We start from the raw sequence: 15,526 nt of genomic DNA, 5'->3' as shown, positions 1-15,526 counted from the left end.
TAATTTTTTAAAATATTTCCATAACTACAGTCTTCATTTTAAAATAAGAGTTATCCTGGCCTGAGCCATAAACATTCTTTTCACTCACATGTCTAGATTTATTCAGCTAATGTACGATCTCTGAGCCTATGGGTTTTTTTCTTTTTTACAGGTACCTGATGCAATAAAGAAGTGTCAACGTGCAGGCATAACTGTACGTATGGTCACAGGTGATAACATTAACACTGCTCGTGCTATTGCATTAAAATGTGGTATTCTGAATCCTGGTGAAGACTTCCTGTGTTTAGAGGGCAAGGACTTTAACAGGAGAATACGCAATGAAAAAGGAGAGGTAAGCATACTGACTATGTCAAGTGCATCAACAGATATCTTAAGTGTCCTAACTGTAAAATATAACCAATGCTTTTTTTGCAGATAGAGCAAGAGCGAATAGATAAAATTTGGCCAAAGCTTCGCGTTCTTGCAAGATCTTCTCCCACTGACAAACACACTCTAGTAAAAGGTAAGTAAAAACTGAGCTTCTAAGTAAAGCTAGATTTTTTTTTTCCTGCTTCTAGGGGAAAAAGATAGGACTAAGTGGTGGGAAACACCTGTTTAAGGTGTTGCCAACTGATTTTTTTTCTGCTTGAGAAATAGAGCCAAGTATAGAACTATCTTTTGTGATTGTTTTTTTGTTAGGGGTTTTGGTGTGTTTGTTTTTTTTGAGACTGAGGAAGACAAAAACTGGCTTTCTCTTTCAGGTTTAATCTTTGCTGTGTTGTCAATTTAGAGCTGTAACACTGCTATGTCATTTTATTTCAGGTATAATTGACAGCACTGTCTTTGACCAGAGGCAAGTTGTAGCAGTAACTGGTGATGGTACCAATGACGGTCCAGCTCTGAAGAAGGCAGATGTTGGATTTGCTATGGTATGATTTTTTAAAAATCTTCAATATTTTATCAATAACTTACCAAATCACTTAAGAGCCTAACATACAACAAAGTTAATGCAGTCAACTTCTCTCTCATCTAATATTAATTAGTTTTTCTTCCAACTTTAACATGTTTTGAGTTGATGGAAAATGTCCTTGTGGCATTTACCATTGAATAAAATTTTAAAAATGCAGATTTGCAGTTACTTGCAAATCAAAAACCTTTTACACCAAAGCTTGTTACAAAGTGTCGGAACAGAATTACAGATATTGAAGATATCTGAAATGAGATTTGTTCAACATAAAGGGACTTCCAGCAGTAAATAGCATACTGTGTTGACTTTAAGTAAAGCTTATATGCAATATGGAATGAGCTTAATCATCTTTCCCATGAAATGATACGTAGGAAGAGGGAGACTGCCAGTTGATGTTTAAACTGGCTTTGGAGGCCATATTGAGTACATCTGAAGCCGCAGCATTTTATGACAATTTAGGATCTGCATTTGTCTGGATGATTCCTTAGATTATGTGGCTTTCTCAGTTTAAATTCTCAACTACCCTTTTACATGGTTGCTGAACCATGTCTTGGCTTTTAAGTGCTAATACTAGATAGACTCATGCCTTAAGTATGTAGGTTTCATCTTTCTTATGCTTCTTTCAAGACATAGTAAGATAGATTCCTCAACCTTCCCTTTGCCCCAAGATTCTGTCTCAATCTTAAGCTGAAGACGTGCAGTTTGGTGCTAGCAGGTTACTGTAGTCTTTAAAAAGTCACTATTAAGTGTTTGAAGGGAAACAAAATGAAGACCACACTCCTCCTACACCACATGCAGATGCACTGACACAGATTCTAATCTTGAGAGAAAAAATGGGAAGAGGAAGAGCTTCACATCATTCTCAAGGCATTTTTCAAAAGCACGACTTAAAAATTTGACAGCTACATGTGAAATTTTCTCTAAACTGTAATAGTCTTGTCTTAACAAGTGTTCTGCAACTGTATAGCTGTTGTATTTGCCACTGTCAGGGGCCAATTTGTTTTCCTCTTCTAGAACTTAAATGTTCCTGCAGTTGCTGTCTGTGTTCACCTGTGTAAGAAACTATTTTCCATAACTGATTATCTAAATAGCACTTAAAGTATACCATCCATTGTATGATATCTAAAGGTACCTTTTAAGGTGTACACATAGCTGTGCAGGTCACTCATATCATTGACAAAGTAATACAGCAAGAATAAGGATCATTAAATTTGCTATCAAGTTAGAGGTTTTGGAATGCCAAAAGCAACATAAAGATCTTTGAAGTAGGTGTTACACAGAAGTCATCTTAATTGTTTGGATACTGTATGAGACTACAGGTGCTTAAAATTTAAGAATGTCATATTGCATTGCAATGCACATGCAGTAACATTGCATATTCCACTGTTTAATGCTGATGTTCTTCTGCAAAAGGTTTTTTGTAATGTTTATCATTCTACTGTGTTCCGAGCACATGTGTTGCCTGCTGCTGGAATCCATACAGGAAACGGTTTAGGTCAGAGCCTGAACTGTGTAGCACTGCACCATCTGGTGGCGTTCAGCTTGAACAGGGTTCAGTAACATTTCTTTGGGGAACTGGGTGTGTCTTTATCATCAACTTGGGGATTTCTGTTAAGGTCTTTATTTTAAAGACATGACTTCTTTTGTTTGTTTGTTCAGATTTTCCCATGCTTGAGTAGAACTTAATTCAGTAGGCCTTTAGATACTTACATTAAAGGGATCCTTCTAACATGGTGCATCAAAGTGAATGCTGACCAAGGATGTAGTAATAGCTTTTATCACATAGGTCAGTGCATCTCATTATATTTCATGGTGTTTTTCTTTTTCTACCAGGGTATTGCTGGAACAGACGTAGCTAAAGAAGCTTCTGATATTATCCTTACAGACGACAACTTCACAAGTATTGTTAAAGCAGTTATGTGGGGACGAAATGTCTATGACAGCATCTCCAAATTTCTTCAGTTCCAGCTTACTGTCAATGTAGTAGCAGTAATTGTTGCTTTTACAGGAGCATGCATAACACAAGTACGTACCAGTAGTGGATTGTTTCAGCTAATAAATGTTGAAAATGTCATGACTGATGAACTCTTGTCAAACTTTCAGTTAAACTGTAGTCCAAAGAACATAATGCTTTCCAGATCATGCCAATGTTGTATAATAAATGCCTTTAATAGTTGAAACTTGTGCACTTCTACTGGAGGGTTTATGTATCTATCTTTATAGGATTCTCCGCTCAAAGCTGTGCAGATGCTGTGGGTAAATCTCATAATGGACACATTAGCTTCGCTTGCCCTGGCAACAGAACCACCCACTGAAGCTCTTCTGTTGCGAAAGCCTTATGGTAGAAACAAACCTTTGATTTCTCGTACAATGATGAAGAACATTTTGGGTCATGCATTCTACCAACTTGTTGTGGTATTCACACTCCTGTTTGCTGGTAAGAATACTGAGGCTTTATGAAGTTATTCTCGATGTTGTAGAGAGATGTGATTTTTTTAAAACTATTTTTTGTTGTAGTGTGTGTAAAGACACTAATTAAGCTGTTGATAAATGCCTTTTATACACAGGTGAGAAAATTTTTGATATCGATAGTGGAAGAAATGCACCTCTGCATGCTCCTCCTTCAGAGCATTATACTATAGTATTTAATACATTTGTGATGATGCAGCTTTTCAATGAAATTAATGCCCGAAAAATTCACGGTGAAAGAAACGTTTTTGAAGGAATCTTTAACAACGCTATCTTCTGTTCTATTGTTCTGGGGACATTTGTTGTGCAGGTAAGTAAATTCTTGGAGGGTCAGGGAAAATGCATCTAGTACACTGATGTGCTTGCTTACCTTGAAATGCCAATCAGCTAGTACCAGGGATTTAATTTCTGCAATGTGAAAAAACTTTGGTGTTAGACTTGCTGTAAGTCACTTGCAGCTTCATGGTGTTTGCAGGTAAGACCTCTTTGAAATTGGGAAAACCAGAATGTAGAAGTACTTGTACCTTTTGAATTTTCTAGTCCTTCAATTTGATTTTAGTGTTCTAGTCTCTTGGCAAAATATGAAGTTGTGTGTGTCATCTGTCTGTTCATCCCCTGCCCCCAAATCTTCCTTGTAGTATCTGCCTGTGCATCTGAATGAGAGTCCATTTAAACAAGCATAGAAAAGCTACAACTTATATTTTCTTAATGAGATTAGGACATGAATAAGCTTTAGAAACTTAAATATCAGTCTTTATGTTACTGGTGCAGAAATCAGTTATATGTATTGGTATATATTTTAGAGTTATCTGTAGAGGTGCTGTTTTAGGTGAAGAAAACTGATGTCCAGGTGCATGTAGGGGGATTTGTAAAAGCTAAGTTAACTCAGTATATGCTAACAAATGAAATGAAATTATCTTAAATTGATTGGGTTAACAAGCTGGTGTTGAGAAACACCAAGTTAAAATTCAATCTAAAAAAAATAGTTTACAAGAAAGTTTCACCTTCTAAAGGGCCTTAACTTTAATTAATCAGAAGAAATAACAAATCAGTATACTACTTTATTTCAGAACACTTTCATTTTAAATCAACTTATTGCAGATGTAAGATTTAACCTACCCATTACGCTTCTCCTTAGATGTGGGATTCCATGAAGTTGATGGAATTCATTGCAGTCTGAGCATTGCAAATGTATGCACTGTTGCTTCATGTAAAGTTAGGGTATTTACTCTCCCAGGTTTAGGTTTTTTTAGATGACACTTCTACAGAATCTACTCTTATTTTTAGGGTTGCATATGCAGCAGATTGACTGTTGTTGTGCAACAAAGCCAAACATTTAGAAATTACTCATACAACTGTGTTCCCTTTATAAACTTGGTGGCCTTCCCAAGTCCTGAGTTTTTGTCTGTGTTTTATTCTGTGTTAATAAAAGAAGATACTCTTTGGCTTTTCAGCTGTCATGTGTCCTACTTAATGGTCAATACTGCTTTTCATGCCTGCCCTGTTACTTTAAATTGTTGATTCTCCAGGGCGGACTTTCATGCATATAGTTCCTATACAGAGGGATACCTTGCTTATTAGAGTTCATACAGCTTGTTGTAATAGGTAAGTCAGTAGGAACTCAAACTTTTGAAATCTCTGCCCCCTTCCCCCACAATTCCTATGTAGTTGTCACACTGTGGTGATTTAAATCTGACATTTAACACTGATGGGATACATAGTAATATCCTGTAGATTTACTTCTGAAATATTTCATGTCTTACACTTCTATGATTTCTATTAATACAAGTTTATTAATCGAATTAGTTCTGAGATGGGTGTTTATAGGAGAAATAATCACTGTAAATTTGTAGCATCAAATACATGCTGTAATTGTGAAATGAAAAAACTGCACACAATATGAAGGACTCAACAGGTTTTTGTGAGTGTGACATTTGAAGAATGAATGAGTAGTTCTTGAAAGACTGAAAAGCATAAGAAGATAGCTTAGGTTTGGAGACCTGCTCAAACTGCTGAGTATAGTGGAAGAGTATGCTTAATAAGATGAGAAATCTTATGTTCTAATGCAGAGTTGCCTGTAGTGATCTTGACACATTAGGGAATTTTTTAGTAACAGGTCACTGATACATGTTTAATGATGTTGCTCTTCACAGATAGTTATTGTGCAGTTTGGTGGGAAGCCTTTCAGTTGCTCAGAACTCTCGATTGAACAGTGGCTGTGGTCCATTTTCCTGGGCATGGGCACACTACTCTGGGGCCAGGTAAATTAGCATTTTTCAAAATGCCAAATATCTACTTGTATTAGTATACTTTACATAGAAAATACAAATACACTAGCATTCAGATCTTTCAAGTCTACTGTATATGGGTATATGGGATTAATGGTAAATGCTGATGAAAATTGACTAGTTCAATAGCTAGAAAGTCCTTAGTTGAATACATTTCATAACTAGGTTCTGTGGCTGATTTGTTGAGTATTTTTAAACTAGAATCAGCTGTAGTTACCTTTTAGATACGAAATTATATCTTCAGCCAGATGAGTACCAGAAAGTTTTGTAAGAATACAAGATGGAATGAACATGTGAATGTTGAAATACGTTTAACTTGGTGTTAATCTTTTTTTTCTTTTTTTGAAAAATCAGAGTTGTTAAACTTGCTAATATTTTCTTGATTTCAAAATGTCCTGGAGTAGCAAGAAAGGCAGCAAAACTCAAACCAACTTTCTCTTTAATCTTAATTTGCATAATTGTGAAATAATTGGAAAGTCTTTCTGTCTATTAAGCTATTACATTTTGACTTACCCCCTCTTCCCCAGGGTTTCATTACTATTGCATGTATGACAGTGCTTGTAAGCAGCAAGCTTATTTACATGAAACTTTAGAGCTGTGGAGTTTTCTGTTATTTAATGACGATTGTTTAAACTTTTCATACCACATGAAGAGTTTTTCATTACAGTTTATTTCCTTCTGTTATGTAAAAGAGACTCCATGTTTCAGCATAATATTGGTAGGGTGTGTTTTAGTTGTAAATACATACATAGATGCATATTCTAAAAGTGGGTATGCTTTTTAATAAGGTTCTCTGGAAAATTAATTATTTAAAAAATCAAATAGAGTCACTCTGAGGTTTAGAAGTAGCCTGGAAGAGAATTGAGACGGCTTGAAATACCTTTGACCCAAAATGTCTTGCGAGGGCAGAGCTTCCCTACTGCAGTTCATGCTGCTCTAGCATCTCATTAAAGTCAAAGAGCTGGGAGCATTCATAGTAGCAGTTTCAGCATGAAGAGCTGTTTATCTTGCTTTTGGAGCAGTCTTTTTTCCTCTGCAGCTGTGGAAATGGTCCCCTAAGTTTGTGACGATCAAGGAAAGCAGACTTGGAATTGATGTGGAGCTGCTAGATGGGATGTATGAAAAGATGACTACCCCTAACTACATAGTTCACCAGAATAGCCCTGAAAGTGGGGATGAAAAGGAAAGCTGGAACAGCCAGATGCAGCTTTTGGTTAGCTTAAGATAAATAAACTGCTATACCCCAAGTAGCAAAGTAACAGTTTGGGATACATACAATTTTAAAAACATCACTCTCCTTGGAAATGGATTCATAACTTCCAGGTCACAAATGAATGAATGTCTGTTCTGTATTTCTGAATTAATTGTGGCTACTTTAGGTGATGTAGGTCTCACTTGAGGTAACACATCACGCTCGTTAAACTGGTGGAGCTCTGAAAGCTCTAGATACAAGTATAAGCTACAGAATTAATGACTTTTTAGCTTCAGTACTGCTCCTTCCTGGCATTGTCAGGTAACGTTAACATGGAATTCTTTGTCCCTGGCAAGGTTTTTTTGTAGTCCCAAGTTTAATTTCACACCTCATTTGAGGTGGTAAGGATATTCACAGCTTTGCAGCTATTCAGCTGGAGTGATCGCTCTACGTGTATGCATTTATGTAATTGCTGTTTTCAACTTTGCTAATTGTATGCAGGATATCATGCTAAGCCTTTGTTGTTGTTGTTGTTGTTGAAAAAAAAAGAATAATCCTGATTTATATATTTCATTCACTGTTAGTTGATTTCAACAATTCCAACCAGCCGTCTGAAATTCCTCAAAGAAGCTGGTCATGGAACACAAAAGGAAGAGATTCCTGAAGAAGAACTAGCAGAAGATGTAGAGGAGATTGATCATGCTGAGAGAGAATTGCGTCGTGGTCAGATCTTGTGGTTTAGAGGCCTAAACAGAATACAAACTCAGGTATGGTCTTGAAAAAGGTAGGACACAGTGGGTTTTATGAGGGAAATCTCTCCATCTCCAGCCCTTTTGACTAAGGTGGCAGTTCTAAGTGGTGTCACTGAGACTGTCAAAAGGGGGTATGGGTGGATGCGTAATCCCTCAGGGTCCTCTGTTTTCTTCAGCTTTAAATGCAACTCTTGCCTATGTATCTGCTCTATTTTTTAAAAAGTGCCTTTTTTTCTTTACTTTTTTGTGTGTTATAGATGGGATGGTCCTTTCTCTTGTTCTCTCTCTCTCTTGCTGAGCAAGCTGTCACAATCTCTGATTCCTTGCAGATGGATGTAGTGAATGCTTTCCAGAGTGGAAGTACCATTCAGGGGGCTCTAAGGCGGCAACCCTCCATCGCCAGCCAGCACCATGATGTAACAAATATTTCTACCCCTACACATGTAGTGTTTTCCTCTACTACTGCTTCTACTACTGTGGGGTGTGAGTGTGTGTTCCTAAAGTGCATGAAATTAACATTTCCTAATTCACGTACCTAACGTTTCTCATTTTCTCCTTAGTACTTAAAATCATCGTTCAGGCTTTTATAGAGCTCTTCCACAAAGTGGAGTCCTCGAGACTTTTTTTTTTCTTAGAGGGCTGAGAACAGGTGGAACAATTTCAACAAGACTTTAATGCGAAAGCTGTGAGCCTGCACATCCTGTGCCTTCATCCATTCGTGTACAGAGGGATTTTTAAGATAAACAGGGAAAACTGTTGTAAATTTTCGAGTATATGCCTCATAGGGTGACTTACATTGTATAAGTGAATTAACTGTATAATCGTGGACCCAGGCCAACAAAAATAGATCTCTTGCACTGCAGTACAATACTTAAATAAGCAAGCTGATTTGGAAGCAAATGTTGAAAATATGAATGTAGTTAGAGCATGGAGCACTAAATGCATTTTCTTTGTAGCGTGTGAGGAACTTTATGAATCTCTGCTTTCGTTGGACCTTATTTACTGAATAACAGCTTTCTCAACATCAGGATTCAGGTGGCAAAACAAGGCTTCTAAAATGCATACAAGTCAGAAGAAATATGTAATTAGCTAATATAAAAAGAAAAAAAATGTTTAAGCATTAAATGGGGAAACTTCCATTCAAATCTGAAGGGTTTTTTTTTCCTCTCTAGGTTCTTCGGGGAGCAGTTCATAAGCCATCAGTGAAAGAGAAGTTTGTGTCACCTTAATTCTGCCCTTTCTATATTGTGCTATTAAGTGGAGTTTCAGTTTCAGCCTTCCTCTCTGTAGAGGCTAGAGATTTAATTACTCTTGGATGTAGGCCTAAACTCTGGAGCCTGAAGATGCATAGCAGTTGTAGTTAAATACTGATAGCCAATATCTTTGCTAAAAGAATTTTCCATCTTAATTATATATCACGTTTAACTTCCTTCTTTTAACTTCCTTCTCTAACTTCCTAGAGATCTGGTAAATAATTGTTTTTTAAAAATAGCTCTGAGAGGGCTTCTTCTCCCTCTTCCCCTACCCACTTAATCTTTCAGATTACCAGGTGGATGAAGACCCTTAATTTCAGGAGCTGTCTTAAATGAAATAGTCTCTTCAGATTTTTTTTAATTTGTTGTTTTTTATGTTTGGGCTTGGCCAGAATTTGCGTGTGAGCTTGCACAAGTGTTTAACACTGTATTTGTTCTCCATTGGTGAGACAGCTATTTCCCTACCTTGCAGTATTATTGAGAAGCTCTGCTCACAAATTTGCATGCCTCAAGAACACAAAATGAAGCACAGGATTGCATCTCCTAGTTAAAATGCTAATTAGTAACCTGTATCCCTAACTACACTCCAGAACATTAATTAGACATTCAGAATTCTCTAGAGAGCAATGTCATTCCATGCTGCTATTTGAGCAGAATCTACTGGGCACTGCAGCATCTCATTGCATCAAATGACCAATGCAGATACAGAGCTACCATAGGAGAGAACTAGTTTTTTATGCTCACGAAGTAGTACAGCCTTCTGCTGCACTCTCTAGAAGGACAACTTTTGATAGCTAATATATGTATTAATGGGAAGCAGATGTGTTACTGTCTCTCTTTTGGAACTGTTTGTTGGAAGAAAGTTCAGCTTTTCCTATGAAGGTTGCAACTCTTAAGCAGCTGTCTGGCTAGGACGACTTGGAGTGCTTACTGCATTCCATGCTATTCTGGTACTTATATGAGCAAGGCCTGATGACAGTATAAATTACACTTAACAAATTGTCTTGTTTGCTCCTCACTTATGCAATTTATTTATAGTTATCCCTCTAGTCTAATTATTGTGAGTAGTTGAAAAGAAAGCCTTAAAAATGCTAGATTTACCCTTTTAAAATATAGCTTAAAATGCTGATGGTTTGATTTCTGCCTTTACGGCTGGACTCTTTGATGATCCTAGGTTTGCTGGAGTGTCTAGTCCACTTAGGTAGTATGCATTTTGCATGGAAACTGAACCTTTATTGTGGGTGTGTTTATATTCTATGATAATTACAGCTGTCCTGTTAAGCCAGAAATTGTTTTCCATTACTGCTGATGTTCTAACTTCTCATCTGTTAGCAATGAAAAACCGTCCCAGGAGACATTCATATTTCATGTTGCCACATAAATGGCACAGTGGGATGCAACATGCCAAATAAAGGCATTGCAAACTTTCAGTCTGACACTGTCACTGCTAATTTTCTTGGTAAGTGCCAAGACAGTTTATGCAGCTGGCTGGACTTGTTTAAACCTCATATAACGCACCAACTCCTTGACAGTGTGCTCAATTTTTTCATGGGATGAACAGTAAAGTACTAGCTGCTCTTGTAATCTTTTCTCTAGCACATTCAGCCTATTGCCTGTCATCCCTTTATTGATAGTTATGTCCTCCCCCTTGCGTGCGTGCCCCATCCCTGTATTGTCCCTGCACCCCCTGTGCCCTCTTCCCCGTCTCCATGGTGAATTGGGCTCAGCATGTACCTGTAGTGTAAAAATGGGGACACGATAGCTTTTGAGTAAAATTCTTTGTGCAAGTGGTCTGAGGGAGGAGCCGTGGGGAAACAACGCTGTTTCTAGAGGTCAAAGAGCATAGTCAGGACATAAGACTTTATCATGTGCAGTGATTCTGTTTAACAAATTTGATTTAATGCATTGCTTTTGGGGAGCCCTTCTCTGTTTACAGTGAACTTCCTTGTTGTATCTTAGCTGCTTTGTCTGTGCTCTTGATCTGCTTGACCTTCCAGCCTCATTCCTTCACCTGGAAGTCACTTTATTTTTACTATCAAGGAACAGTATGGAAGCACTAGTCATGACGTATTTCTCAGCTTGAAACAGGTCATCTTGGATGTGCTAAAAAAATTAAATTTGACTTGCTGTTTGTAACAGTAAGTTCTTATTTACTACGGAGTTGCTCTGCTGCTTACAAATAGTTTAACACTATTTGACACTGCTTTGCTGGAGACTTAAGGATGTTGAGATTGAATGGGGAGTTAACAGAAGGGGGAAACTGTATATTGGCAGAAGTGTTGGACAAAGGGGTCACAGACTTGTTTTATCAGTTTAAGAATGAATCCTGAATTCCTGTAGTTGGTCAGGGAGATGTGGGACTTTAGAGAAGGGGGGTGTGGGCAGCTGGTTTGATCATTCAAATTACAATTTGGAATTCAAGTCAACCTAGACATGCACAATTAGTAAAATGAAGCTGTACTTTTAACTATGAAAGGTTTAGCTATGAATCTGTAAGCTTTTGGATTTGAAAAATATTAAACAATATAAAGATACAAAACAATACTCAGCCTGGGAATTTCATCCATGAATTCAAGGTAGATTGAAGACTCGAGCAAAGGCTGATCACCCTGCTTTTCTCATACTTGTTGGCACTTAAGTAGTCTCTTCAAAGTTACAACCTGTCCTGGCTACTAAACGATACAATACACTGTTCAAGTTTCCAAAGCACTGTTCCCTAAGGAACCTTCTATAGTGTGGTAAATGGGTATATACTCGAATTTTTACAGCTGTTATAGTGGTATCCTTTTTGCATGACTTCGTTAATGTTCAGTCATTGTGACATTGGCTTACACTTGCTTGGCTTTTTCATAGTCAGTTGACATCCTACTTCCTAGCATGAGAATTAGTAACCCTTTTTATCCCCTAACTTATTTTCAGCATATCCCTCCTTCCCTCCCTTCAATCTCCCCCAAGTATTCAATAAAACACTCATTAAGATTTATGTAATTTGTAAAGAAGTAAACAATTGTTGGCCTCACTTCTGAAAAATGCTTAGCCCATGTTAAATAATTGAACAATTCTAGTGCCATGTCTGAATTTTTAGGGCCCTTCAGCTTTTTGCAGTACTTTCACAGTTTTTATTCCTACTGTGTAGACTGGCAGTGCTCTACTGAAATGCTCTTCATTTTTTACAGTTTATTGCAAGTTCCACTGCATCATACAAATTCGATTCACTCATGTCTAGCTGTTTGTGGATTCAAACTCATAAGAACCATGCCATTACCAGTAAATCTGCAGCATTTAAACAACCTTTTTTTCTTTGTTTACAGATCCGAGTGGTGAATGCATTTCGTAGCTCCTTGTACGAGGGGCTAGAGAAACCTGAGACACGAAGTTCAATTCACAATTTTATGACGCATCCTGAGTTTAGAATAGAAGACTCCGAGCCTCATATTCCCCTTATTGATGATACTGATGCTGAAGATGATGCGCCAACAAAACGCAACTCTACTCCCCCACCCTCTCCCAATAAAAATAACAATGCGGTTGACAGTGGAATTCACCTTACAACAGACATGAACAAGTCTGCTACCTCTTCATCCCCAGGGAGCCCACTACATAGTTTGGAAACATCACTCTGATTGTAAGCTGAATGTTAACACACTAGCTGCTTTGTAAAGAAATTGAAACTGGGTCTCTTCACACATTATGATGGACAAGATGATATTCTTGTCTTGGACTTCAACAGAAGACACACTTGTACGAATGTAGATTTATTTTTTTAAAAAAAGCTTTCTGCCAGACTGGAGGGTGCTTTTCTGGGGGTGGGAGTAATAATGAACTCTGACAGATAAACAGTAACTCGGCATAAGTGACCTGTGGATCATCTGTTGTACTTAAGAATGATCCTGAAGAGTGTGTTAGCAGAGCTTTAGTTTATCATGATCCTTTTGTGAAGGGAAGGCTGGGAAGGGCAAGGAGGCCCTGGATCATTGAATTGATACTTTAATTTCTGCTGTTGGCTGTTAATAATTTGGATTATTTATGTTTATAAATGATACAGATCTGTTTACAAGGTTTGTAGATACTTTTTTGTTCCTGTTCATAGATGGGAAGCTTCCTTATAAATGATGCAGAGAAGAAAACAAAAGAAAACAAAAAAATAAAAAACAACAAAAAAAACTAGTCCTTCAAATACTGCTGTATTTTCAGGAAAAGGGTGTTTCTATTGAAACTGTACTAAATTTTGCCTGCAATTTACCTTGTTAAATATTGTAGATAAATTGCTACTACTAATAGCCAAATAGATAACACTAATGCTTTGTAAAAACATGAGCAGTGGTGTTCTAATGAAGTTATGGCCTCTGTCCTAATTAGTTTCTTAAATACATTTACTACTTAATGGTTTTGAAACAACTGTTTAATTTTTAAAAATTTTGAGAAACTTAATGAATAACTTTTGTTCAGAACTTAGGATTGTTTAATGCAGGACATCAATATGTGATGGAACTTGCTTGAAATATTTCTGTTATCTCGGGCAAAATGGATTAAATCAAAATACATCAGAATCTTAGTCCTTTGTTTTTGTCTAATCATGTTAGTTTAGTGCTGTCTTGGTGAACTGTGAGTGGAACTGTGATTTTTTTCTAATCTATAGAATCCTTCATGCAGCATGAGGGCTGTTGGCATTTTGAAAGGTTGTTAGTGGGTAGCATACATGTTCTCCTTTTTGTTTTTGAAACTTGTTTGTAAACATGAATAAATCTGCCCTTTTGTTAAAATAAAATTGCAGCAATGGTTTCTTACAGATCTTTTTTTCTCAGCTCCTTCACTGGAAATATGGAAAAGTACTCTTCTGTATTACTGGTTAACTTTAAACTGTAATTTCAAGATAGTAACAGCCCCACTCCAGATAGTACTTTGGGTAAATGGAATCATGATGGCTGCCTCCAGAATGAATGTGTAAGCTAAGATACTCAAAAGTCTTCACTGAACCAAAAGGATACTCCTTGAGAATGAATAGCTCTGCCTGAAATTCCGAGACTTCCTGTGAGTACTGTGTAATAAATGTATCCCTGACAATTTAAGTGAGGGGAAACTGAGAACTGACATATAGCATGGGTGAAATGCACCAGAACTGACAGACTAGAGATTGACTGAAGAAGTTACGGTCTGCCTCACCTGTGTTGTTCAAAGACCAAAAGATGATCCAACAGTACTTGATCTGGCACTTTCTCATGCTTTCTAGTTCTAATGCTGCTTAGAAGAGCAACAGAAGGGAGGAGTTGTAAACTTTTTTTTTCCTTGTTCTGTATTCTTTGAAATAGTGAGTGAATTATTTTTGTCAAATAATCCAGAATTTTTAAAGGAGTCCCTTCAAAGGAGTGCAGGAATTAAGTTGGTAATGAAGGCAATAATACCAGAGCAATCTGCAGAAATGAGCAGATTGGGAAGCTCAAGCAAATCTTTCCCTTGTGGTAGGATACATGCGTGCTTGAGTTTGTCCTTTAGAGGCTAATGTTCAACCTGTAGCACTGTATCCAACTGTCAACCGCTCCTGAATTCAGTCTTTTCTATTGTACTTCAGTAAATACACTGAATTTTAGGCAATGGGTGGGGGGGTTTGCACTTGACACTTTGTATAGTAATTTTTCCCACGTGTTTCTAGCACTTTTCTTACATCATAGTTCTTATCTAGAGTGCTTGGTAGGGGGATCAGTTTTTATATAAGCTGTTCACTCTACTACAAAAGTTGGATAAGCACTGGCTTAAAATGAGAATTTTCTTTAGCCACGAAGTACACTGCCATGTGAAAAAGTATCTTCATTTAACTTCGTTAATGAGTAATAATTTGACTTCATTTGAAAAACAGATTTAAATTTTTCCCTCTCCTCTAGATGTGGTCATGACTGCATGTTATTTTTTTGGAATAAAACTTACACTTAAGCCTTTTGCTGGGGGGTGGGAGGGTGAATGTAGGCTTTGTACATCAGTAGTCCCTCTTGATTCTGGTAACATCAGTGTGCTGTTCCTACAGGAAAATTTCCTTATAGAAATGAGGAAAAGTTGTTTTAAGAGGGGGTATGTTTTCTTCGTCATCTCAAGAAATCATAACGTTGCCTAGATTATTAAGTGGTTTTCACTGAGGTCATAAGGCCTTCATTGCCTTTCTGGTTGTAAGGTTTACTTGTCTTTCTTCTTGTAATTGAAATAAATAAAAGTGCTGTTCATCTCAGTCTGTATGGGGACTGAAATTCTTGAATGTCAGTATAGTACTGATTTAAACCTGAAATGCATGCCAATTCTATAAAATAGCTCTTGCTACAACTTTAAGCTCATTCGCTTTCAAGAGGTCATGGTATATATGGTATACATGATCAAGTAATAGCAACTTTGAACATAAGCTCAGTTCTAGACTGACTGCTGTTTTAAGTGGCTGAAAATGCTGTTTCCTGGGTAGGATGTCTATTATAGTTGTGTATAAGGCAAATGGTAGGACACCTCATCTTGGCTTTGAAGGAGGGATGAAACTTGTCATATAAGAGCACTCATTTTTTCCATATTGGTCTTAACAGAAAGAGGAAAATGCTGCATCATAGAGTAATCTGGAGAGAATAATGCAAACAAATGCCTTAATGCCAAAC

General features: G+C 37.2%; 1 protein-coding gene across 11 annotated transcripts in view; it reads left to right on the top strand.

The window, feature by feature from the left end:
* Positions 1–15,117, top strand: part of ATP2B1 (ATPase plasma membrane Ca2+ transporting 1) — a 62,409-nt gene extending 47,292 nt beyond the window's left edge. For 3 of the 11 annotated variants that reach the window (XM_032687139.1, XM_032687136.1, XM_032687137.1), the window contains exons 13-22: positions 152–331; positions 415–502; positions 802–908; positions 2,780–2,971; positions 3,170–3,383; positions 3,514–3,725; positions 5,569–5,676; positions 7,480–7,662; positions 7,905–8,063; positions 12,212–15,117. In XM_032687139.1, coding sequence (XP_032543030.1) covers positions 152–331; positions 415–502; positions 802–908; positions 2,780–2,971; positions 3,170–3,383; positions 3,514–3,725; positions 5,569–5,676; positions 7,480–7,662; positions 7,905–8,063; positions 12,212–12,523 — 1,755 coding nt within the window. In that variant the 3' untranslated portion in view covers positions 12,524–15,117. Of the gene's footprint in view, positions 1–151; positions 332–414; positions 503–801; positions 909–2,779; positions 2,972–3,169; positions 3,384–3,513; positions 3,726–5,568; positions 5,677–7,479; positions 7,663–7,904; positions 8,131–12,211 lie in introns of all 11 variants that reach the window. The other 8 variants (XM_032687144.1, XM_032687145.1, XM_032687146.1 and 5 more) reach the window with 5 other exon arrangements.
* Positions 15,118–15,526: the final 409 nt, after the last annotated feature.

The sequence above is a fragment of the Chiroxiphia lanceolata genome, chromosome 5, assembly GCF_009829145.1.
Source record: "Chiroxiphia lanceolata isolate bChiLan1 chromosome 5, bChiLan1.pri, whole genome shotgun sequence".
NCBI classification, from domain to species: Eukaryota; Metazoa; Chordata; class Aves; order Passeriformes; family Pipridae; genus Chiroxiphia; species Chiroxiphia lanceolata.
This window is presented reverse-complemented; position numbering and strand designations above follow the sequence as displayed.